Genomic DNA, 19735 nt, shown 5'->3' with positions numbered 1-19735 from the left:
TGGAAGAAAATCACATCAGGTCGCTTAATGGTGATTGTGTAATCTTTAATGATATGTATTATAATATATTATGTACTTCACGGGCGGGATATTCTCACCACCCCGAATAACGCGGGAATAACAATCCGTATTCGTAAAATAGTACTTTGGAGCAATTTTGACAAAATCAGGGTAGGTAACTCTCTTCTAGTTATGAAATAGGACGGCGGTTCAAGGGGATTACTGACGATCGGATGATTTAGTTATCAAAAACGTTTTGTCAAAGGACAAATCAAGATGCATGCTTGTCTAGCAAGACGAGTGATACAGAGGACATATTGCCAAGGACTGTCATGTTCTGGTTTCAGTTTGCCAGTTCGAAATGACCATGCACGTGATATGGGTCAAGGCGGTCATCCCAGACCACTTGTATTTGTTCAAGGGAGTCGTCAGTTTCACAGGTCATGCATCAACAACAGTGGGAACACTGACAGAAAACCAAAAATAGCTCGTGGTCCGTACAGTGATGTCACTGACGCCGATCTTAGTTTCTTTGAGAGTCTGATGCCAGGACGGGTATTGACAGACCCAGCAGATGTAGATCCTTATAATATTGACTGGATAAAAACTTGTAAAGGTGAGAATTGTGCTGACCCATGCAAAAAAAATAAAATTCATAACATCTTCTTTATGTAGATCTAGCTGATTACACGGACATTTCCAAGCTATGTACGCTTGCCAGGCAAATGCGGAAAAAAATTATTATTTTGTTCAATATTATTTATTTTTTTGTTTTTTAAATTAATTGTGTGCTTTATCATTGAATTCATTGCATTGTGTTCAGTGCATAATGTTAAACTAAGCATCAAAGCCTCATCCTCTTTGTCATTACATCTTCAGCATTACAAGGCCAAAACATTAACTATCGCTGTAAAACAAGGACTGGTTGGCTCGGAGTCAGTATACTAGCTGTGTCTGCTTAGGGTATCCATGTTAACTGTGGTGTGGTATCTTAGTAGACTAGCACTATAAAACCAACATAAGTCAGGACTAGAACAAGTATTCAAGCAGACACACACACAATGTTAAACCCCATTTCACCACACCACAAACCTAGGCTTTATGTTGATTTGATACTTTTGAGCATGTAAATAAATAGGCATATATTAACATGATCTTGGATTTATCTGACACAAAAGCCTTGATGTTCAAATACAAATTAAAAACATGCAAAAGAATTGTGTGTATGTTTTGGAATGAATGCTGCTTTTATATAATTTGACACCACTCAAAAATACTTGTGTACGTAATCATTTACAACATTTCAATAAACAGTCGAATGCTTAACCAGCTGTTGACGATCTTGAAGGATCTTCTAGAGCTGGCACTCTGAGCATTTTGTAACTTGCCCCCCCCCCCCCCCCCCCCCCCACCCATTTTTTTGCCTCGGCCCCCTTCAATAAAAGGCACTGAGTCCCTTAGAACCTCAAAATATGTAACCCAGGTACGTCCCTGTATGGTACAGGACAGGTCATGTTTCACACACATTAGGATATGCATGTACTTATGAGCAAGATAAGACCAGTGAATCATTATTGTTCAAAATGGGGTAATTTTTTAGAGGGTCAGATATGATTTTTTGCTGATTGTAGTTTGATGTTAATTATTCATCGTAATGCCAGAAGAAACAATTTAAGTGTCTGATTCAGAAAGTTGTACTTATTAATCAAACATTACTATGTTTACAGGTTCAAGCAAGGTTGTATTAAAACCAAAATCAACAGCAGAAGTGTCTGCCATCTTGTCCCATTGTAATGAAAGAAAGCTGGCTGTGCAACCCCAGGGAGGAAACACCGGACTTGTTGGAGGCAGTACCCCAGTGTTTGATGAGATCATACTTTCCTCACAACTTATGAACAAGATTATATCCGTGGATGATGTGTCAGGCAAGTATTACGCTCCCAAAGACAATCTCATTGAAGTTAGATCTTACTTCTCGCTTCCGCTAAACAAAGATCTAAGAACATGCCATTACAAGTCTCAGAACGACCTTTTGCAAACTTTGACCGACCAATGAAATGACTTACAAGAACATGACATGAGCCAATCAGAAAGCAGCTTTGTCAAGCCTTACAGCACAAGTTTCAAACTGGTCACTTCCTTTCTAAACTACGCTTTGAAAAGTATCAACTCAAAACTGAACAAAAGTACATTTTGGAATTTTTAACAGATGGCCTTGATTGTATGGCTGTACTTCCCGCAGGCTAAACAAAGTCTCTTCCACTCAAATGTTTATCCCATGGTAGCAAGAGAGATGGATGATCATGTTGACCTACTGTCGTTGGGAATACACCTGATTAACCTTATCAATGTTGCATGATTAGAAAACACATTTGGACTGTCACTTTCCTGTTCTGGTAAGTCACGCTGTCGGATAAAAGTTCGTTCTGAACTGACCCAAAATGTGATGTCCTCAAATCTTTGATCGGCAGTAGCAAGAAGTAAAAGCTGATTTTAATAAGATTGATTACATACAGGCTGCCGTCATATAGCTTGAATATTGTTGAGTGCAGCATTAAAGAACAAACACGCACACACACACACACACACACACACACACACACACACACACACACACACACACACACACACCATTGCTTTCAAATGTTTACAAAGAGGCCCAAAGTGATGTGATGTCATATCAAGGCAACGGTGCTCATATTTGTAGATGCCACCAGCCATTGTTCATGATGTCACACAGTTTTATATGATGTCAGTCAAACATTAGACTGAATTCATTGAACCAAGAACCCCTCCGCATGTTTCAGGTGTTGTGGTGTGTCAGTCTGGCTGTGTGCTGGAGACTCTGGACAACTATGTCGCTGACTATGACCTTGTTGTGCCCCTTGACCTTGGAGCTAAGGGAAGCTGCCACATTGGCGGCAACATCGCCACCAATGCAGGAGGAATCCGACTTCTCCGTTACGGATCTTTGCATGGGAGTGTGTTAGGCTTGGAAGCTGTAAGTATCAGATGGATGTTTTATGTTTGAATACAGAGACTTACCTTGGTCTATATGTTTGCAAATCCTCGGGACTTTCGTTAAAAGAAATATTGGTACCGGATTCATAAAAATGGGGGTAACAGAGTGAAAACTACATTCAGGGTTTTATCTACAATTTGGAACTAATTACCTTTGGCAGGCGAATTGGGTAAAAACATCATATTTTTCACAATTGTTTTTGGAGATCTTGTTTTATGGAGTTCAATTTTTTTTTTAACCTTTTTCATTCCCTGCGATCTAAGAATTGAAACCTCTTCTCCTTTACTGGTCCTCTTGTGAGTGAAATACAAGTCACCGCAACCATGTCTACAAACATCTTCCTGAGGTAAGGGAGTTAACTGACTGTAAAAGTCCAATTTCCACCCTTGCCGTACTAGGCTGGAATGTCTGGGCTCTATCGAAGCGCCACCCGTGGCTATTATGAGTTATGTCCCTGCTACATCCCTCCTACTGACCAATCAAATTCCACCTCTCATATCATTTGCTTCAAACAAAATGGTGGCGCCCACTCAAGACGATCTGATCGATAATCCAAATCTACTTTGTGATAAAACAGGTCTTACTTTGCGAAGTGCTTCAAATCATGTTTGCACCTTGATTTAAAGGATGAAAAGATTTGGAAAAATATCTGTTGACAGCTTTAATATAACTCCATAATTCAAGCCCAGTTCAGCAAGGGTGGAAACTGGATTTTCTAGTCAGTTAACTCCCTTGCCATAGGAAGATGAACTCCTGGAATTTTCATATCAGAATAGAGATGTCAAGCACTGGATACTCAAGGATGTTTGGCCTACAACAAGTGAAGTTTTTAAGTTTTAGTAGTTTACAAGACCGCCTCTGTAGTCTAGTAGTGGAGCGTCTGTCCTCAGAGCGGAAGGTTCGGGGTTCAATCCTCGGCCACGTCATATCAAAAAACGTTAAAAGATGGTACTTCTTCTTAACCCTGTCTGACGCTCGGCAAGAGTGGCTAAAACAAGTACTTGGTGTCTCAGAGTCAGTATACTGTGTCTAAGTGGGGTATTCATGTTAAACTGCGAGTGGTATCTCAGTGGGCTAGCACTGTAAAATCTGCATCAGTCATGTTAGTCTGGACTTGTACAAGCAGCCACACACACACATGCATGCACATCGCTATATACGTGTAATAATCTTGAATGTGACATTACCTCATTTCACCTGACCTATATTTTACAAAACACCCGTGTATCATGTGTATGTTGTTTGTCGTGCTGTTCTTACCAAAATCTATGATATTCCAGGTTTTGGCCAATGGCAAAGTGGTGGACTGCCTGTCATCACTACGCAAGGACAACACAGGGTATGACATCAAGCAGCTGTTCATTGGCTCAGAGGGAACCCTCGGCTTCATCACGGCTGCATCTATCCTGTGTCCCCAGAGGCCCAAAGCTGTCAATGTGGCGTTGTTAGGTTGGTCTTCGGGAAAAGATTCACGGCTCATTTAGCATATTGTGTGAGAAGTATTCGGATGGCAGGTGTCATAAACCATTTCCACATATTAGCTTACCAGGACTGAAAGTGAAAGATTTTTTTAGAATCAATAAATTGTATTTTATTAGCATTCTGCCAAGAAACTGAACAAGTGGGGACAGGGACCACTTCAGCATAAATACATGGGGTCATTTTCAAAACTTATCAATGCTTATGGGCCCACACTCTGAGAGGTCATATAAAACTTAAAACCCCATGGTATGCAGGTTATTGATGCAGAATTGCAGTCCCACTGAGAGTATATATGCGCCAATCCATAACATATTGCGAGAATCCAAAGAGGCCACTGCCTCGGCAGAACACTGATTTTATGCATACCGTATTCGACGTAATAAGCGCCCAGGGCGCTCTCAAAATTAGAAATAGGGGGCTCTTATTAGAATATTACTTTGGTGGAAAACACAAGGTTGAAAGATAAATTTCGTGGTTTATGCTGACAGTCTGAACTGTTTATTTACGACATGATAAATTTTTCCAGAATTTAATTGCCCATAGTTAAGGGTGCATATAACACACGAGTGCGTATTATACACGAATAAATAAGTCTTATGTACATTGATAAATCGGAAGGGGGGCTAATTGGGATTGTTCACTTGCCAATATATTAGCAAATATCGCCATGGGCGCTTATTAGAGCAGGGCGCTTATTACGTCGAATACGGTATATTTTATTCACAAAAAAATCCAAGGATGTTGAAAGTGCATTCATGATTCTATGAAAATTGGAAGAGCGATGTTAAATTTAACAGACAATAATTTAAAGTACTCTGAGACCTGTAGATTACTTCATAGTAATTGTATGTTTGCATGGTGTCGAATACAAATTATGATGTGGTTATTTTCCTTATGTTTTCCTTTAATTGTACACAGATGCAAGGGTTTGTTTTTTTGTCAATTTTGTCAATGAAGTGATGACAAATTGCAGAGTATTTGAGATGTGGAGAAGAGTAAGATAGGCAGTGTCTCCACGACGGTGACAGTTGGATATTCTCTTGGTTGCAGGCTGTGATTCCTTCAGCTCATTGCTGTCAGTGTTGAAAACAATCAAGACCGAACTTGGCGAGATTCTGTCAGCATTTGAGATGATGGACAACGCCACTATGGAGGTTGTGACAGGCAATCTGAACCTGACATGCCCTATCAGTAACAACGCCTTCTACGCCCTCGTCGAGACGAGCGGCTCCAACGCCACCCACGATCAGGAGAAGCTGAACGCTGTGCTGGAGAAACTGATGGATGGCGGTATGACATCTGATGGGACAGTTGCCACGGATATGTCGAAGATAAGGGTCAGTATAAGGGATAGGCTGACTTTGTTCTAGGGCTGGGTCGGGTAACTCGGGTACTCGGGTCAGGTGGGTACTGAGCAGGACCTGGGTACCCACATGACTACCCAGACCCGTTGTTAGTCACATGTTATATTGTACATTGAGAAAAATTAACTGCCATAACTCTGTGGTTACCTACAAGTCACTGATGTTCGGATATCGTCCTGGGCCTAGATTTTCGAAACCATCGTAGCCCAAAAATTATCGTAAATTTGTCGTAAGGAAATTGTAGGCTATCGTAGCATATTTTCAAAACTATCGTAGCCCTAAGATATCTTAAGTTTGTCGTAAATCTAAGATAGCCCTATACCTGTCGTAAGTTTATTTTATCTTCATCCAAGATGGCGGCATACTTTTCCATAGATATTTTGCCAAACAATTAGTCCGCTTTACATTCAAACATTGACATTTCATTTTGTAAAACTGAGTGATTCAAATTGACACTTCGAAAACACGAAGAACGCATCAAGGATTTCACGTCAAAAATGTTCTTAATCGCGACAGTGATACACATAACTGTGAAGTCGATAGCTTACATTATTTTTCTATCCGAGTCCATGCTGAAGAAGTGTGAAACAACATACCTTTTCGATAATTTGGGAAGGATAAAAACGGAAGGTGTCGACAGGCTACAGTAATGACCGTGACCTTATTGATAGTTTAGGGGGAGCTAATCTTAGTTCAAACTCAAGTTGAGAGTGGTTTCCCTTTGTATTCGCCCGGGACACCTTGCTCAATGGTACAGTTTTCATAAAGCGCAGAGTTCCGCTGTTATATTTTCTGAGTCGCATTTGTGTCAATGATTTAGTCTTTATTTTCGCATTTTATAAAATTATATCAATCTATATGTGTAAAAACAACCATAAAGGTTTCGCATAAGTTTTTACATCCAAAATCGTGTGGGACTGGTGGTTTTAATAATTGAATTTTAACTATACAGTGTAGTATTTATTGACTTAACAAGGAAATACATGTGATCAAATATTTGTATACAATATCTACTATTTTTCTTGCAAAAGTAATTGTAATTTGTTTTGTTTTAAATTCAATACCTACGTTATCTATATCCTCTTGAAAGACACATATTTGATAAAAAGTGATTTAAAAACTGTCTGTTGAACAATTGCATTCTTTAAAAACAGGTGATTAACGGCATATAGATGTATTCCCTTATAAATATAACAATTTACTGAAATTTTGACAGCAAAAGTTAAGGACAGATTTTTGTATCGACAAATCAAATAAAAAATGAGTTCCCATGCTTGTCTGGTTCTCGTCAAAATGTAGCATAGATTGCACATTGTCCAAAATTCACTTTCAAATATATGTTCGCAGAAACAAAGTTTATTGAATGAAATTTACTGATCAACATAAAATACACATTTTCAACACAATGATGTTTGCATACAATAAACCGGTTTTAAAATATTTTGATGTTTTTAATTTTTAAGTCTACATCTTCCCGTTTTATGTTTAAAAAATATATAGATATACTTGAGACCATTCAAACAATAAAATCGTTGACACGTTTAGGGTCAGCGGACAAATACTAGTAAACGATCCTCAGCAATGCTGTCAGACAAGCCAAACATCATTGAACTACGTTCTGGAATAGATTTGACACATTACAAAGTATTTCGCTCCTTAGTCAGATTTAAATGAAATCAGACAAATCAGTTTATTAACTCTACTTAATTTAAAAGGATAGAAAATGACTACATTATATGTATGTTTACTTTAACTTGTAGCGTGTTCCATGAGGCAACATAACTTGGCAATTCCGAAATTATATCTCTTTGCGAACGGAAATTAGTGTCACTTTTAAATTTTGAAAGAATTATGGATCTAGATAGATAAAAAATAATTTCATCATCTGAACACTTATAGCTTGATATTGTATTTAAGTCCTTGGTTAATTCGTGAAATATATTGGATACATAAATAACAAAACAAACTTAACAAGCTTAGATTGTCTTATAAACTTGCTTGTCGGAGCGCTGCTTCCTGAACAATTTTTGTTTTGAGTGTTTCCACGTATAATGTTGGTGTTTACACTAATATAAACTTGACTTTTGACATAAACACAAACATATACAGTATACATCACTTAACATCAGACTTGAACACGCATGTTAAATGCTGTTCGATCAAAGGCCTCGTCATTTTCATTTAGAATAACGTCCCTTACTTTCGTCCTTGACTTTGTACGCGATGTGTTTATATCATAAAGTTCTGCGCAGTCACGAGAGGACCATTTGAAGGGAAAATAGTTAAGTATCTTTTTCGCACATTATTTCCATCCTAATAGCTAAAGTAACACTATACTTATTGATTATAACATTTTTTGGCTTTGAAAAATGCTATTGCATGGCACACGAATGCTTTTTGTGTTCGGTTAGTCATGGCATCTTTTATCATAAGAACAACACGTCTACATGTAGGACATATGTAGGATTGTACAGAATTTCACTCAAATATGTGCGTGTTAAACAATGTGACATGACAATGTGATCATGAATTCCGTGTCATTTATCTATGTTGTTGTTATTGTCAGCAGCTGGGAAATCCCTGTGACGTCATTGGGAAACACCCGAACGATCTGCGACAGGTTTACGATAGTTTGGAAAATCTATCTTATCTTAACCTTAAGATATCTTATCTTTGAACGTAAGTTGTTAAGATTTATCATAGCTAAGATCGTTTCGTAAATCTAGGCCCTGACTTTTATATGTTTTGAGGAAAGATAAGGCTGTGGTCAACTTCAGTGTTTGCATGAGCAGGTCGTTTTATACGTGTATCTCAATACCTTATGCCAGGGATCTGGTAAACCAATTATTCCCAATGTGACATTTTGTACCCAACACTTGAGACCTACAGCGGCTATCCGGGTAGGGTCAGGTAATAGGGAGTCAGGTACCCTGGTAGTAAATTTGGACTTGTCCAAGCCCAGCCTTTACTGTCAAGCGTCTATGGCTAAACTCTGGTTGACATCATTGACAAAAATATGTGCGATCTACCTTGTGCAAAGTATAACCCGTTTTTATCCCACCTTCATCCTAGGTTTTTTGGGTTTGTTTTTTTATGTTTAACGTCACACTCAGCAATATTCCAACTATATGATGGCAGTCTGTAAATAATCGAGCCTGAGCCAGACAATCCAATAATTAATATTATGAGCATTGATCCATGCAATTGGGATACGATGACATGCATCAACCAAGTCAGTGAGTCTGACCACTTGATCCTGTTAGTCGCCTCTTACGACAAGAATAGTCGCCTTATTATGGCAAGCATGGGTTGCTGAAGACCTTTTTTACTACGGATCTTCACGGGTCTCATCCTAGGTACCATTATAGACATGATAGATGGCGATATACTGTAAGTAGATAGGAGTTCAAAGTTTCAGACATGTCAAAGAGAGGGTCATAAGTTGTGAGGAGTCCAAAAGGGTCAGTATGTTGAGTGGCACCATCGTATCAGGTTTGTCTGGAAGTCAAGAGCGGTCCAAAGAACTGGTTAGGACTTCATGGTTGATCATACATCCAGATAATCCTTGATACCTCAAAAATATCCAAATGTCATAAACATGATAAAGTTAAGTATATTTATGGTCCAGGCTAAACGCTTTGTGTATGAAGGCAGCCCATGTTTTGACAACACACTGCTCATGGACATGTAGGAAAACATGCTGAATCAATTAAAGGGCAAGTAACCTGAAAAAAATGATTGTCAATTTTCCTTGATACAATTTGTCTCTGTCATGATTTTCATAGAAAGTATGTACTCAAACATGCAAGTGAAAAAGTTGAAATCGCACTCTCCCTAATCAGCTTCCAAAACAAACATATGGGGCATGGCCTGAAGGTAACGGTGCAGCGGTGCGTGACAAAAGTTTTGATTGGCTGATATGTGATTCTTAGCAGCTATACATATACTGTTTCTGCCATTTTTGTTAATCCTACAAAAATAGCAACATTACCTGCATTGTTCATTCACCTTTCATCTGGCCATGGGAGAATCCCCAGCGTGTTTGTTTTTAAGTTTGGGGGCTCATATCAAGCACTGTCGGGGACCGGCGGATGCTTGCAACATTTGGGAGTAACAACTACACAATAGATCAAGTTTCCTTCATGTCTCAAATTTACATATTTCACAGTCCAGCTAAAAGTGAAACAGCTTTGTGATAATTGTTTGCTGGTTTCTGGGTGCCAAGTAGTTGTCTCTTCTCCCTCTAATCATCTTCCTGAGGCAAGGGAGTTAACTGACTTTAAAAGTCCAGTTTCCACCCTTGCCGAACTAGGCTGGAATTCCTGGGCTTGAACGTAGCGCCACCAGTGGCTATTACGAGTTATGTACCTTCTATGCCTCTCCTATGGACAAATCAGATTCCACCTCTCGTATCACATGCATTTGCTTCAAAAATGGCGGTGCCTGGTCAAGACGATCTGATTGATAATCAAGATTTTTTTGTGATTAAACGGGTCTTACATCACGAAATGAATCAAATAACGTGAGCACCTTGATTAAAAACATGAAAAGATTTGGAAAATATCTGTTGACAATGAGTTGGCGGTGCACATGCTTTGCAAATCCTGCAATCGACCAAAATCTGATGGACAGGTCACGAACCGGATTTCAATTTCGTTGCGCGATTGGACTATGCATAGACTCGTTAGTCAAGCCATAATACCAGCCTAGTTCGGCAAGGGTGGAAACTGGACTTTTAAAGTCAGTTAACTCTCTTGCCTCGGGAAGATGCCTCTAATTGGTATGGGCTAGGTTCTTTTTGGTATGACGCAGCCGGGGCTCGAACCCTCGGCCCTTCCGCTCTTCAGGCAGGAGCTCTACCACTAGAACCCAGAGGTGGCCTCTCCCCATCACGGGCGTGGCCCAGGTTTCCATACTTCTTCTTCTTGTAGGAACTACCTGAATTGTGATCGCTGTATCATCTTGCTCAACCTGCAGTATCTCGATGAATTTGTACAGATTTGGATGCAACCTCTCGAGAAGATTTGTTGGTGTTAACCCACTGCTCAGTGACATATTCTTGTGCTTCGTGACAAAGTCATCTTTGGTGTTAATGGTGGTTGGCATCCTCTTTGGGAACATTTCAAGTGAATGGAAGGTCTTAACCGTGAACTTGTATCTGGCAAAAAAACAATTCAAGGACATCTTAGAATTGGGAACAAACTGTACTTCAAACTGAGAACAGTGGAATACTGTCTGTTGTCTGTTATTCCTTTTGCAGGAAATTATCATAATGATTAGTATGTTTACTTACTCATTGATATGTTTAAACATTTTCACTCAGTGTATGTGAATATTGTTCACCAATTACATGTGTCATTATATTTTGTGAGTGAGTGAGTTTTTAACTTTTAACAGTATTCCAGTTATATCACAGTGTGTCAGCTTAATGTGGGAGGAAAGCCAGAAGTGATGCAGGTCTCACACGTTTACCACTTCGGTGAAACCCACGAGCATGGGTATGGTGCTGACAAACCTAGAAACATAATCGGGGCGAACCGGGATTCGAACCCACAATCATAGGTTTCTGGCGAATCGCGGCACCTTAAATGACTGGGCCATTTTGTGAGATATTCCCCAATTAGTTGTCATATGTGAGATGTCCCACTTAATCCCCTTTTGTCTTAAGAAATCAACACACTCAGGTGAGTTTGTACCTATAGTGAGTAAGTGAATGGTTTGATTTTACGCCTCTTTAAGCAATATTCCATTAATATCATGACGGGGGACACCAGAAATGGGCGTCACACATTGCACCCATGTCGGGAATCGAACCCTGGTCTTCGGCAAGACAAGCAAACGCTTTAACCCCTATGCTACCTGACCACGCCTTGTACCTATAACAATAGGTGCTGAACAAGTAGGAAGACGCCCAATAAACCACTAATTCAAAATCCAAGGCGGAAACAGGCAGACTGGGTGCCAGCCCATTGAAATTGGGCAGCACGAAAAGGGGAATCCCCTCAATTTTTAAAAAAAAATTTGTGGGGGGAGATTTCGCCTGTCGTTTTTTAAAAGTCCTTTATGTGTTAATATCAGCATTTGTAATTACAGTCTCTCCCCATCACGGGCGTGGCCCAGGTTTCCATACTTCTTCTTCTTGGTCAGAAATAAGCAAAGTAACTTTGCAGATTTTAATACTTTAGTTCCCTAAAGTATTTAAAACCGCAAAGTTGCTTTTTTGACTTTACTTGCCCTTATGGATAGTGCTTGTTAATGTAGCTTTGGAACTTTTACAATGATCTGATATTGGTGGTGAACAAGGGAATTTGCATTTAACAATATAAGAAATAAGGTTTATCAGATTATATACTGAACAAAAAAGACCTGTGAAGATGTGGGGTAGAAGAGGTATTCAGTAATCCATGCTTGCCATAAATGGTGTCAATGCTTGTCGTAAGAGACAACTTGTGGGATCGGGTGGTCTTGGTGACTTGGTTGATGCATGTCATCATGTCCCAATTGCGTGGATCGATGCTCATGATGTCAATCACTGGATCATTTACAGACCGCCGTCATATAGCTGGAATTTTGCTGAGAGCAGCGTTAAACAATGAACAAACCAACAAACAAACTGAACAGAAAAAGTATGGGAATATGATTTATTTATTTTTTAATTTTATGAAATTATATACTTACTTTTTTTGCTCAGTATTTTTCCCACTTTGTTTTTTTTGGGGGGGTTGGCAGAGTTGGGAAACCAATTATAAAGAGAATCTCACAATAACAGTCGTTGTATTGTTGTCTGCAGGCGATCTGGCAGCTGCGAGAACGTGGTGCTGAGGCCCTGATGGTGGATGGGTACACCTACAAGTATGACTTCAGTCTGAACCTGGCGGACTTCTACACGCTGGTGGAGGATGTGAGAGAGAGGGTCGGAGCTAAGGCGAGAAGGGTTGTTGGCTACGGCCACCTTGGTGATGGTATGTCAATGTTTCGGATGACATGTTATGTAGTGAAAGAATCTCATTAAAGTCAGATCCTCGTGCTGCTCAAAGATCTGAGGACATCCCATTCAAGGTCACATCAGAACCACCTTTGACTGACCAATCAGAGCGCAGCTTTGGACATTGTGAAAGCCTCAATGTGTTTTCTAATCATGGCACCTTGAAAAAGTTAACATGAGGCGATCCGAATGACAGTTACTGACTGCAAAGGGATAAAAATTATGGAAGAGACTTTCTATTGCCATTCCAAGTACTACCATCCAATCTCGGCCATTCATCAGACATTCTAGAAATTCTTTTTGTTCAGTTTTCAAATTTTGAATCGAGAACTTTGTAAAAATAATTTTCAAAGCTAATCTGGAAAGGAGGCCACCGTTTTGAAACTAGTTCCGTAAAACTTGAGGGCTGCTTTCTGATTGCGTAATGTCAACTACCCATTCATTAAATGTGTAGTTCTGGCTTAACTTGTAATTGCATGTCCTCAGAAGTCTGTGTAGCGAGGGGCGGTGGGGTAGCCTAGTGGTTAAAGCATTCGCTCGTCACGCTGAAGACCCAGGTTCGATTCCCGACATGGGTACAATGTGTGAAGCCCATTTCTGGTGTACCCCGCCATGATATTGCTGGAATATTGCTAAAAGCAGCGTAAAACCATACTCACTCACTAATTCACTCTATGATTTTAATGGGATTGGAGAAAGAATTTAAGAGATTTAATTGTTTTGATATGGGCCTTTTATTGGCATCTAGATTTACCTACTTCAAGAAATGAGGACAACTAATAGGAGCTGTTTTGAGTTGGGTTTTCAGCTGCTTTCAGGAATGGTCTGTTGAAGGGACATCAGATGAGCTTCACACATTTTATCCATGTGGGAATCAAACCCAGGTCAATGATTTTGGATGTTTGACATTTAAAAAAATATTTCAACATCAGTCTTTGATCTAAGCTAATTTTCAAAGACAGGACAAAACCATTCAATCTAAAGATTCATCTTTGGCCATGAACTTGCTCATTTTTAGAGGCCTGGTTAATCTGTCTTTCAAACTCATGCCACTCATGACAGATCCTAAGTTTCATCTGTCTGTCATAAACATTTCCATTTCCGACATCTCCTCAAAAGCCACAAGGCCCATTATGCTGAAACTTTGCAAGTATAATCTCATGTATGGAGTCTAAGAAACTGCTCAGTGTAGCTAGTACCACCATATAAACATGACCACCATATTGGATATTTTGTGCTGATTACCATAGTTTTTGTGTGCATTATGAAATGTATTATGCAGCAAGGGATGGGAATATGTTATAACTGTTTTGTCAAAGTTTGCATATGTTAATCAATGTTGCCTTTAAAGGGGCACTGATCTAAAGCAATTCCCCGGAACTGGTTGTTGCCTTTGTTATCGTTTTTTTTCGTGAGTACCCGGATGATATAGCTGAAACCTAGACTAGTTCGCGACCTGTGCTGCGCAATTCGTAAGCACATTTGTCACTTTTATTGATAGTATAAGGGCGTATGGTCACATCTATCAACAAAATGAAATACAGTTTTGAAAATAATAAGGAAATGTAGGTATCTTTGTGGGTAGCATCGGTAATGGTGAAGAAGTCACTTGCTTGGCAATTGTGCGATTTTCGTTTACACTATTTTGACTTGACATTTTTATGTTTAATATCATCACCAAGAGACTGAAAATGTTGCGATGAAAAGTACATTTTTATATTGTTTGGCTTCTAATCCTACATAATAATGTATTGGGATGATTATAGGCCCTTGTGATCGTCTTAATCAATTTTAGTCAATCTGTTAAAGAAATGGACAGATTTTTCAGTCAAAAAGACTAAAATATTTACACATTTTATAAATTGCCTGAGAGAATCACATTTTACAACTTGACTGTAATATATACACGCTTACAAAGGAAAGGACTTGTGAAAACAATGTCTATCGCGCATCGAAGAATTTCCAAACCAAGATGTAGAGGAACAAGAATGAATCTGTCCAATGCTGCAGCAAATGAAGGAAAACAAAATGCAAATATCATAACTACAACCTACCAAATTTATGTGCGTAATTTTAGGCAGCTTCCTTGTTCGAGGAATGTATCCGTGAATATCCACACAAAGGAACAATATCCCACACGTCTGCAGCTGTACATAGAAACTTATTTGATGTCACGTGTCTCTGTCACAATCAAATATTTTTTTAAATATATATCATTTCGGAATATTATAACCCGTGTTTGTTTCTCAACTGATCACTTAGATTGTTTCAGGTGTTTCAGATAGGTGTCATGTCTAAATGGTCGGCTGAGAAAGCCCACGTGAAAACAATTTTCATAACGTCCACGGTTCCTAAAAAGATCCATTGAGTTAGATAACAATGAGCAATCAATCAACATATTATCGGTTAACTCTTGAACAAAGTATGTTGTTTTTACATCGGCACTTCACGCCATGATATGAGTGTATTCCCTTTGTTTTAGTAAAACACTCACTTTTGACATATCCACTGTGCAAGATAACAGTGATTAATCAATCAGTGTATTTTCTGTTAATCCTTTGATGACTACGAATGATCAGCTGATTTACAAAAAAAGTAAATCAACTGATCATTCATCTCTTGCTGGGCTGCCACGTGCATATTACATAACACACATTTCACCTCACTTGAAACCTGGATTTAGATTAAATAATTACCCCAGACACAATAAATGCCAAATGGGAACCTTTGTCTGGTATTCTTAGCGGTGCTACCACTAATTATACCTGTAATAAATTCATTAACTGAGCATCAAGTGAATGACGACAAATACACAAGTGTAGGGTTATACCAGAAAACGTGGATGACAACAAGGGAGTAGTAATCGTATTATCGACGCAATCCGAAAATGCTTTCACTGCATGGACACTCTTTTATTATTAAACTATAACTACATGTATTTCCAAATGACGACATCCGATGAGCTTCTTTTTGTCAGTTTGTTTAGGCTGAAGAAATTAATTAACATGCGCCCTTTGTCGAAATCTTTATAGATCACGGTTAACCAATCAGTGTTCAAAAATGAGTAAAACAAATATTGCAAGTTTATTTAGCTGTCCTTGCAGACGGTAGCCCAGTCTCTGGTCACGCTCAGTTGCGTTGCGTATCATCCGGGTACTCACAGGGAAAAAACAATAACAAAGGCAACCACCAGTCCCGGGGAATTGCTTTAGATCAGTGCCCCTTTAAAATTTGCTAACAACATCCCAATCTTGTTTTCAATAAAGGTTGCCATATCAAAATGTCATTTTTGCACAGAATTCATTTCTACGTGTAGCATTATGAAATATCCACGCTGTTTTTTTTCTAGAACCATCTATTACCTATTTTATTCTTGTTTACCCTTTTAAATGGTATGCCAATTTTCAAGAATACATTAGGTTAGCTACATTGTCTTGTGGCTCCATTTTTATTATGCAGAGGGATAGAGTCATCATCTGGTCCACCTGTATGTCTGTCCGTATTTCGTTTCTGGTGCTATTTTGCTATTGTGGGGGCTGGGGGGATTTGTCATCTTCTGATAACTCTTGTTTGTCACTATTATTATATCTCTTGGCATATTGATGAAGAAAATCTGTCAAACATGCCTAAACTAACTTTTCCAGGAAACCTACACCTGAATATCACATCTTCAGAATTCAATAAAGAAATTCTGGATTTGATCGAGCCATTTGTGTACGACTGGGTATCACAGCATGGCGGCAGTGTCAGCGCAGAACATGGCCTTGGCTTGTGGAAACGCAACTACATCTACCACACGAAATCTAGGGCAGCTGTGGACATCATGAGGTTGATGAAAAAGGGGCTTGATCCAAATGGTATCCTCAATCCTTATAAAGTACTGCCTGCAGAATAACATAAGACTGTGTATTGCGTCTGCTGGATGTGACCCATCTTCCCGAGGCAAGGAGTTAACTGACTGTAAAAGTCAAGTTTCAACCCTTGCTGAACTAGGCTGGAATTTCTAGTCTCCATAGTAGCGGCACGAGTGGCTATAACGAGTTTTGTCCCTTCTATGTCCCTCCTATTAACCAATCAAGTTCCACCTCTCATGCATAACACTTTCATTTGCTCAAACAAAATCTGCATGAATGTTGAACCGAATGTTGATTTCATTGCACGATTTTGATTGGAATGTGTATAGACTTGTTAGTCCAGCCAAACTATAACTCCATAATTCCAGCCTAGTTCGGCAGGGGTGGCAACTGGACTTTTGCCTCGGGAAGATGAGCCAGATCACCATGGCCACTATGGGGGACGGTGACGCCAAGATGCTTCAGCTGAATAGCTTGGGTCTTGGGGTCCAGGATTCAGATGTTTCTAAGAAATGAGCAGAGCTTCAAATTGATGTAAATATTTAGGGCTGATGTGACTGGAGTGACGAGGAGCCCGGTACAGGAAACATTGGACCAGGGGACCACCATACAGAGCTAGAACTAAACTCAAAAGCTTTACTAAAGATAAAGTTCCCTGTAAATGTTAAAACAATGGGGAAATTAGAAAATTTTACTAGCCCACACGGATATTTGTACTAGCCCACAGAAATTGGTTCAGTCCCACAGAAATTGGTACTAGCCCACAGAAATTGGTTCAGTTCCACAGAAATTGGTACTAGCCCACATAAACTGGTTCAGTCCCACAGAAATTGGTACTAGCTCACAGAAACTGGTACTAGCTGGCGGCATATTGCCCTGAAACAGCATATTTTGGTAAGGGCCCCTTGGCAAACTGAAAAATAAAATTTAAAAATTCAAAAGATGCAAAGACAATTGTCATCCCTTGCAATTAGTGTTGGACTGCTTCCATAACAATCTGTTTACAACCTCAATTCAAAATATATCTTAACTTTTTAGGGAAATATTGGATCAAGTGAACTGATCATATTAGAACCTTTTACTGCGTATATCTCCCCCTCGAAACTCTAGAATACAGAGTACTGCTCACTCATACAGACACAAATTGTTTGGCTGTGAAACTGACCTCTCAGGATGAATGGGTGTGTCTGCCAGTGTTAGAACTTAAGGAGGGTCATGATGTGGAGGTTTGCTGGCTTTTGAATCTTGGCGACCCCAAAAAGTTCAACACTAATAATATGTGTATGATTTCACTGCAACTAGTTTTTCAGCGAAGTCATCAAATCCATGAAGTACTTACAGTAATTCTCTGGTCTCAGATGAAATGAATCAGCATGTTCATGGCAGTGTGAGACTATGTCAGGGCAGCTTCCCGAGGCAAGGGAGGTAACTGACTGTCTACTTTTGTCGTCAGTTAACGCCCTTGCCTCGGGAATCTGATGTCAGGAGTGTTCAGGAGTTTTTATTACCCATAGGTTTAGAAATTACCTAATTCATACAAATGGTATGTGCACTTGTGGATGGATAAAGAATTAATGGGTAATAGAGAAATTACTACACTCACATGTGTGTCATACTGAGTTTACGAAATCGGGAAATACAAGACTTCTGACACTCGTTTCGTAAAATCAGTATGACACACATGCGAGTATGATAATCTCTATACATTTGGTGCTTCTGTCGTAACAGTTCCTTTCAGTGATGTGTAGTTTCAAATTTTGGCCTACTGAATTATTTGTCTATTAGTTTAGTAGAGTTAGCTCCCTTCTCAAAACCACCAGTCATGATCCACTACCAGATCCCTCATCCAACCATGAAAGGCTCCAAATAGTCAGCTTGGACAGTTCAGGAAAACCTGTCCACCTGACATTACTGGCTAATGCTGCCAAAGCAACTTTGGTGACAGTGTTATCTGTCCTGATATTATATTGTTTTTAAATGTAAGGCCGTCCTTTGTGGTTTACCTGCCATGGTTGTATTCTACACACACTCTGTAAATCTTTCTTTTCAAAATGAGGTTTTTGACAGGGACCCAATGACATTTGTAATTTTCGAAAACTATTAATGGCATTGTATTTAGCATTTTGATTTATTTAAGTACCCAATACAACTATATATATAACAAATGAACATAAATTAGTATATACACCAGATCATTTTACATGATTATTGTTGATTTTTTAAAATAAAAAAAATGAATAAACATACATGAATTGCTGATGTGATTGTTTGTTTTTGTCCCAGAATATTTTCCTTCATGTACTAAAGGTAACTCAACATTGCCAAGACATAAGGTACAGTCACTCGTTTACGACTCTCTAACATCTCAGAAGTCAAGCAACAGTCAATTGAGTCAGCTTAAATGGTGTTGGGTTACACAATAGATGGAAATTATGCATGCTTCTGTTAAACTACGAGGAAATATCAAATCTCTATTCTGAGATGAGACTGTACATCATTGCACACCAACATGTTTGTCATGTCTAAGGCAGAGTTCCATGCATATGCTGGTCCAGTAGACAAATTGTCTGTGCAGAGTTGTGTGCCTTTCCCATGCCAGGATCCCATGATCTTGGATCTGAACCCCCAACTTGGCCTGATTATGGTCTTTGGTTTGCGGTTTTCCAACTCTCTCTTATAACTACTATTTTCAGTTTTGATTCTGTTCATATATATATTTAATATTTTCTTGATTTACAAAATAGTAGTACATACTGATACAATCTGCTGAAAGAAACATTCTAAAGCAAGACCTACTGTGTGTTTAAAACTGTTACCTACAATCCACATGCCAGTTACATATCCAGCTTTCCTAAATTTATCCTATTATTTTTGTCATGGCACTTTTCCATCTTTCCTTAGCTCTTGCGACCTATAGATATGGTGTCTGGAAAAAGAAAGTCCTCACAAAATTCGGATCCATTACTCGGCCATTTCTACATGTATCATAATGAAATTTTATTTGCAGCAAGTATATGGTTTTCAAAAT

General features: G+C 39.0%; 1 protein-coding gene across 1 annotated transcript; it reads left to right on the top strand.

The window, feature by feature from the left end:
* Positions 1-165: 165 nt before the first annotated feature.
* LOC124124475 (D-2-hydroxyglutarate dehydrogenase, mitochondrial-like) lies at positions 166-18951 on the top strand. Its single transcript, XM_046487654.2, has 7 exons — positions 166-616; positions 1728-1925; positions 2808-3001; positions 4303-4471; positions 5555-5841; positions 12659-12830; positions 16498-18951. Exons 1-7 carry the CDS (start codon positions 277-279, stop codon positions 16746-16748), a joined length of 1611 nt encoding a protein of 536 aa, XP_046343610.2. The 5' UTR covers positions 166-276; the 3' UTR covers positions 16749-18951.
* The last annotated feature ends 784 nt before the right edge of the window (positions 18952-19735 follow it).

The sequence above is a fragment of the Haliotis rufescens genome, unplaced genomic scaffold (assembly GCF_023055435.1).
Source record: "Haliotis rufescens isolate VD_foot unplaced genomic scaffold, xgHalRufe1.0.p SCAF_13, whole genome shotgun sequence".
Lineage (NCBI taxonomy): Eukaryota > Metazoa > Mollusca > Gastropoda > Lepetellida > Haliotidae > Haliotis > Haliotis rufescens.
The sequence above is the reverse complement of the archived record's forward strand: the minus strand, read 5'-3'. Positions and strand labels throughout refer to the sequence as shown.

Bases quoted from the DNA above. Each gene is read 5' to 3' on its own strand.
- LOC124124475 (XM_046487654.2), top strand. From the start codon at position 277: ATGCATGCTTGTCTAGCAAGACGAGTGATACAGAGGACATATTGCCAA. The intron at 617-1,727 runs GTGAGAATTGTG...CTATGTTTACAG, and splicing joins CTGGATAAAAACTTGTAAAG to GTTCAAGCAAGGTTGTATTA. The intron at 3,002-4,302 runs GTAAGTATCAGA...ATGATATTCCAG, and splicing joins GTGTGTTAGGCTTGGAAGCT to GTTTTGGCCAATGGCAAAGT.